The sequence below is a fragment of the Colobus angolensis genome, unplaced genomic scaffold (genome assembly GCF_000951035.1).
Source record: "Colobus angolensis palliatus isolate OR3802 unplaced genomic scaffold, Cang.pa_1.0 Scaffold192, whole genome shotgun sequence".
Taxonomy (NCBI): Eukaryota; Metazoa; Chordata; class Mammalia; order Primates; family Cercopithecidae; genus Colobus; species Colobus angolensis.
Window position 1 is genome coordinate 1,686,725 of NW_012115066.1, and position 6,799 is coordinate 1,693,523.

General features: G+C 44.2%; 1 protein-coding gene across 4 annotated transcripts in view; it reads right to left on the reverse strand.

Annotated features, from left to right (window-relative positions):
• The window catches only part of COMMD9 (COMM domain containing 9), a 14,829-nt gene extending 14,697 nt beyond the window's left edge, over positions 1–132 (reverse strand). For 3 of the 4 annotated variants that reach the window (XR_001001615.1, XM_011940723.1, XM_011940725.1), the window contains exon 1: positions 59–132. Coding sequence is in view for 3 of the 4 variants with exons in the window: in XM_011940723.1 (XP_011796113.1) it covers positions 59–109 (51 nt within the window). In the remaining variant the exon portion in view is untranslated. The remainder of the gene's footprint in view (positions 1–58) is intronic. The other variant, XM_011940726.1, reaches the window with a different exon arrangement.
• Between the last annotated feature and the right edge of the window lie 6,667 nt (positions 133–6,799).

Sequence of the window (6,799 nt, forward strand, 5' to 3'; positions counted from 1 at the left end):
CGTCTAAAGTCTCGGAGATAAAGGGCCACCTCACGCTGTCCCCACCCCTTCGATTTACCTTGAGCAGGCTCTGGAGCGCTGCAAAATGCTCCGCTGTCAGGGCAGCCATCTTCCCGAAGTCACATGACCGCGGCACCCAGTGAAGCGAGGTCACGTGGCTTTCGTTGGCTGCCGTCGCAGGGCCTTTCGGGGGCTTCAGGGTGGAGGAAGGCGTTTCGGTTGTGGTGCTGCGGCGGTGGAGGGCGGAGCAAGACGGACGCGGCGGCTGGATGGTTAAACCCTGGGACTGTAGCACCGAAGGACTAGGGGAACCAGGGCGGAGGATGGTTTACTCGGGGGGGAAATTGGCTTGACTTGTCTACTTACCAGGTCAGGGAAACAGGTTTTCCTTTGACCCATGTGGGTGGGCTGGCGCATTTGGGGAATGCACCTGCAAGCTTGTCAGGCGCCTTGGAAACGTAGCTGTTCAGGAGTGATCAGCGTACCAGTGTTTGGAATGAAAATGAGGCTGTGAATATGGGGCTTCTTAGAATTTACACACACCCTGTCTTTAAGAATGTAAAATTACTTCTGCGTGTATAGTTTTTCAGCCTATAGAGTAGGTTGGAGCTGGTATTATTAGTATTATCCAGATTGGGAAATAATCATTTAGGGTTTTTAGTAACTTTCCCATAGTCATAGAGGAGATCTGATTCCAAGAGCAGGTGAGGAAGTGTTTGGGAGAGGGGACAAGAGAGGAATGGAATGAAAGCTACTACCTAGCTAGGTTCTTGTTATACAGGGGTGAGATGGGGGAGGTGGTTTATGGAAATGATTTAATTCGTTTATTCAGAAAGGTAATTATAATGAGTATAATTGTAATGAGTGATTTTGCATAGGCAGAACTGGACTCTGATTTGCCCAGTTCTCAGAGGCTGTACATCAAAACAGACATTTTCTTTATCTACCTTTAGTATTTGGGTGGCTCTTTTCCTACCCTCCACTTTTTTAAAGCAAATTCCAGCTAAAAAAAATGGGTTCTGATATATTCGAGCTTAAGAAAGAATGTCCATTTGTGAAATTCCAGAAATTGGTAAGCTGCTAAGGACATTTGTTCCTTTGTTTCCTCTCCTCCCCTTTCCCCTTCCTCCACTCCATTTTCTGTGGGGATGTTGTCAAGGCCCAGGAAAACAAAAATCAAATTGTCTAAGGAGGAACCCATTCCTGGATTAGAAGATTTTAGAACCATTTTGTCATGGAGTCCTGATTGTAGCTCTCTTTCTTGGCCTCTCTTTTCCATGTACCCTCATGGCCTGATTCCTGGTTTCTGTTATAACTCAGTGTAGATTCTAGGTTTAACTCCTGCCTGTATCTACAGGGTTGGGCCCATTGCCTTGGATGAATTGAGTGTTTGTTAAATAAACAACCACCCAAAAAAGTGATTAGACTAAGATGAACTTTTGTGACTTATTTGAGGATATTGCTTTGTTATTTGCAGGATTGTGCCTTCTTGTCTTACTTCAGAGCAATGAGGAGTGTAGTCACCAGCCTTCAAGATGACCCTCAATGATCCCATCCTCCTGGTATTCACAGCCTAGTGTAGACACCTCCCACCTTGTACCAGGATTGGTATGGGTGACGAATAGCATATGGTGGGTGTGAATGGCATATCACTTCTGAGATTAGGTTATACAAGACTGCACCAAAAACAAACAAAAAGACTGAAGTTCCTGTCTCCTGGCTTGGGTGCTCTCTCATGTACCCTGCTCTCTTTCACTTGAGTCCTTTGCTCTGGGGAAAGCAAACTGCCATGTTGTAAGCAGTCCTACAGAGAGGCCTAGGTGACAAGGAACTGAAGCATCTGGCCAACAACCTCATTACCGACCTTAGAAGCAGATTCTCTAGGCCCAGTAGAGCCTTAAGAAGGCAGTAGTCTTGGCCAACAGCATAACTGTAACCTCATGAGAGATTCTGAGCCAGAACCATCCAGCTAAGCCATGCCTGGATTTCTGGCCTTCAAATACTAGTAAGATTATAAATGTTTGTTGTTTTAAGCTATGAAGCTTTGAAGTAATTTGTTATAGAGCAATGGTAACTAATGCATGGTGGCAGCAAAGCGTAGGGGTTTTAGAATTCAACCTAAGTTGGAATCCCAATTCTATGCATTATTAACTTTTCCATGTACAAATTCTTGAACTTCTCTGGGCCTCAGTTTCCACCTCTGTAAGATGGTGTTCATCATACCTATCTAGTTCAGAAAGCAGAGCTGAGTGACAGGAGCTGCTTGAGTGGGAGGATTCCCAGCTGTCCTTGCTCTTGTGGGCAGGTATGATATGAATGGCACTATGTCATCCTGTTTTGGTAGGGCTGCCCAGATTGCCAGTGCCATGTTGCATGTAAAGGTTTGTCTGTGGTCTGCAGAATGTCCAGCAATTTCTAAACCATAAACATTTTCCTCGATAGGAACAGAACAGAATGTCAGAGTTCATTTCTATGATTTGGTTCCATTGACTGTTTTTCGTTAGGCCAAATCTGACTTCTTTCCAATTCTGAGTATAGGAATCAGTGCTGACTTTCATTTATTTAATAAACTTATTATGTGCCCGACTCTGTTCTAAGCCCTTACACTTAAACTGATTTACTTCCCATTCCTATCCTATAATATATATATATATACATATATACACACACACATATACACATATATGTACATACATATACATATATAAGCGCACACACACTGTATTATTACCATTTTACATATGGAGAAACAGACATACGCAGGTTGAGTAGTCTGAGGTCACACAGCTAAGTAGTGGCAAAGTCCAGATTCAAATATGGGCAGTCTGGCTCCAAATTCTGCACTGTTAACCATCAAGCTGTACATGTCTCCTTGTTGTCCCACAGCTGTACATTCATGTTTCTTCTCTTTGCGTGTCTGGCTACCTTCCTCAGGCAGCAAGAACAATCTAAGAGTGTTCCTGGGCAATCTATCTGGTGGTGGTGAGAGACAATATAATGAGTGAGTGGAAGGGCTACCTTGGGCTTTGGAAAAAGACCTAGGTTCAGTTTCTGACTTCTGTGTACTGTTAGCGAATTACTTTCCCTCTTGGAACCTCAGTTTCATCATCTGTAAAATGGGAAGAATAATAAAAATACCTTTTGACCATTAGGGGGAGCTCAAGGATGACTTACACCCCAAAAGGGAAAGGATTGCTTATGTGGATTCTCAGTTCTAGTCATTGGCAACACTAAAGGGCAGAGCTTTCCCGTGTTGCGGGCAAGGGTTTGCACAACGGGGACTGGCCATCCCAGTTTTCCCAGGGATGAGGGATTTCCTGGGATGCAGGACTTTCAGGGCTAGTGCTGGGACAGTTTTGGACAAACCAGGCCAGTTAGTCACCCGAGTTGGAGCCCTGAGCCTTGGGGGAAGCCAGCCGTTTGGAACACTTACCCTGATTTCTCCAGCGGGGCAGATATGAAGAGAGGGATCTGGACACATAATTTGTTAGTAGAAAATGATGAAGGGCAGCAATCTTAGTATTGAGGGTTTTTTTTTTTTATCATGGCTTTATTGAGATAGAAATAACATTCACGTACCATACAACTTATCCATTTAAAGTGTACAATTCGATAGACTTTAGTATACTCACAGAGTTGTCCAACTATCACCACAATTAATTTTAGAACATGTTCATCATCCCCGAAAGAAACAGCATATCCTTAGCTATCGACTCCTGCCTCTGCCCCCAGTTCTCCCCATCACACCCAGCCCTAGGCAAACACTAATCTTTCTGTCTCTATGGTTTTGCCTTCTGGACATTTCCTGTGAGTTGGATTATATGATATGTGGTCTTTTGTACTAGTTTCCTCTACTTAGCGTAAGAGGAGAAACTTCTTCAAGGTTCATTCATATTGTAGCCTGTATCGGTACTTCATTCGTTTTTTGCTGAATAATATTTTTTTGTATAGATATACCATAGTTCATTCATCCATCAATTGTAGACATTTGGGTTTCTACTTCTTAGTGTTGTGAGTAACGCTGCCATGAGCAATCATGTACAAAGTTTTTGTGTGGACATATGTTTCATTTCTCTTGGAGTATATACCAAAGAGTGGAATAGTGGAGTTTCTGGGCCATATGATTACTCTGTGTTTAACATTTTGAGGAAGTACAAGACCATTTTCCAAAGTGACTGTACCATTTTACAGTCCCCAGAAGCAATGTATAAGGGTTTCAATTTCTTCACATCTATACCAACATTTGTTTAAAGAAAAAAGAGAGAGAGAGATGTGGGTCTCTGCTCTTTTACCCAGGCTGGAGTACAGTGGTGTAATCATGGCTCACTGTAGCCTCAAGGTCCTGGGCTCAGTTGATCCTCCCACTTCAGCCTCCTGACTAGCTGGAACTACAACCATGCACAACCATACCCAGCTAATTTTATTTTATTTTTTTAGAGACAAAAAATGTGTTTTGTCTCTAAAACATATGTTTGCTGTGTTGCTCAGGCTGGTCTCAAACTCCTGGCCTCAAACAGTCCTCCTGCCTCAGCCTTCTGAGTAGCTGGGATTACAGATGGGAGCCACTGCATCTGGCTCTGCCTTTTTGATTATAGTGATCCTAGTGGGTATGAAGTAGTATCTTATTGTGAGCGGTCTTGTTTTGAAGTTGCATTGGTATAGCAAACACATTTTGTCACTGGCTCTGTGTTTTTGATTATAGCAATGTTAGTGGGTATGAAGTGTTATCTCATTGTGAGCAGTCTTGTTTTGAAGTTGCGTTTGCATAGCAAACACATTTTATCACTTATACTACTTGGGTTCATTTGAGGTAACTGATGAAGGTTATGGGAGCTTAAATAAACTCCTATTCTCCCCTTTGGTTTCACTACTAAGTCCTGGCTGCCTTGTCAGAGGAATGCCTGCGGGAGGTGGATTAGGTCAAGGGTCCTGTAGTCCTTTAAGGAGAGCCCTTGCCACCCTCCCGTTATTTCCCTAGTTTCCCTTTTCCTCACCCTTGTCTCAGTCCAGAGATGAGGGTGGGTTGCAGGGTGAAAGGACTGATCAATCTTTTTAGCTTTATGCCTCCTACTGTAGGTCAAAGAGTGGCTTTGAAATGGCCCAATCAGCTCACCAGGCATCTTAGTCCATATGGGCTGATATAACAAAATACCACAAACGGGGTGGCTTATCAACAACAGAAATGTGTTGCTTATAGTTCTGGAGGCTGGGAAGTCCAAGACCAAGACGCTGGCAGATTCTGTGTTTGATGATGACAGTTTCCTGGTTCATAGATGGTGTCTTCTCACTGTGTCCTCAAATGGTGGCAGTGAGGAAGGGAGCTCTCTTCTGCCTCTTTTATAAGGGCACTAATCCCATTCATGAGGGCTCCACCCTCATGACCTAATCACCCCCCATAGATCCCACCTCCCACTACCATCACCTGGGGGTGAAGATTAACATTGGAATTTGTGGGGGATGCATCCACTCAGACCATAGCACAAGTTGGGGACAAAAGCTCTGAGTGTCAGCAGGGTTGCACTGGCTTGGAAATGCTGTCTGTGTCCAGATCAGGCATTACAAACTGCATGAACTAGGGCTCATGTTGCATTAACAATGTTGTGTGTGGTCCACAGTGTTTCAAAATTGGAAAACTTGACATAAAAATCCAGTCTTCTGGCTTTTCTTTAAAAATTTGCCAGCCCAACTATGCTGTTTCCCCCTTTCTGCGTTGCTGCAGTTGGCTGGGGCTGAGCCCTGGCTGCCCCCTGAAGACTGCTGTGAGCTTTCCAAATCTCCACAGTTCCCACCATACACTGTTGCATCACAGTGGGCCGTCTCTACACATTTGTCACCTGTCTCATACTTGAGAATATTTATTAGTGCCCGATTCCTTCAGGGACCTAACAGGGTGAACTTAGGCCATAATAGGTAGCAGGGCTACATACAGACACTTGGGATCCTGGTTTTCCAGCCATCCGCATACCATCTCCTGATGAGTGAGTGCTAGCAAGTTTCAGGTGTAATGTGGGCATCTGATTTGTGATTTATGGTTCTTGGTCACTTTTATGGGCCAGCCCCTGTTCCTAAGAGTTTTGCATATATTAATTCATTTTAATCCTCATAGGAACCCAATCATGATCCTAGTTTACGGATGGGAAAACTAACCCCCAGAGAAAACACTTACTCACAGTCCATGGGTAATAGTTGCAGAGCCAGAATTTGAAGTCAGGAGCAAATGAGGTCATTTTGCAAGGTTGCTCATGACCTAGTGTCTTGTTCATTATGGGGATTCAGTGGGTGCAAGCTTTATAACATTCATCTAATCTTGCCAACTGCTGCTAACGTGCTGCGTGGCTGGGGATTAGTCCCGGCCAGATGTCCCATAACAAAAGTTAGGAGTTGAAGAGTTGAAGTAGATGACATTTGTGTTTGGAGAAATGATATGTCTCATTCTTTTCAGCTCTAGCTTGGGGTGAGTTTCTGAAAGCAAGTAAGAGAAGAGGAGAGGGACGTTTGTGATCTCTCATGTATAGAAGACTAACAAATAGGCAGGTGGTCACACCTGAAGACATGTCCCCTGACCCCTATTACATCATGCCATGGGCTGAATGTCCAAAATGCTTCTCCCAGCTCTGATTGGCCTGGCTACTATGATGAGTGAAGTCCACCAGGGAAGACATTGTGGCCTCGTTTCTCATCCTTCTGTCCCCAGGAGTAACACAGAAGCAGTAACACAACAGCATTGTCCTCACACACACAGGCCTGCTTTGTTTCCCCACCACACAGAGCAGCGGCTGTAACAATGGCCCCGAATGAC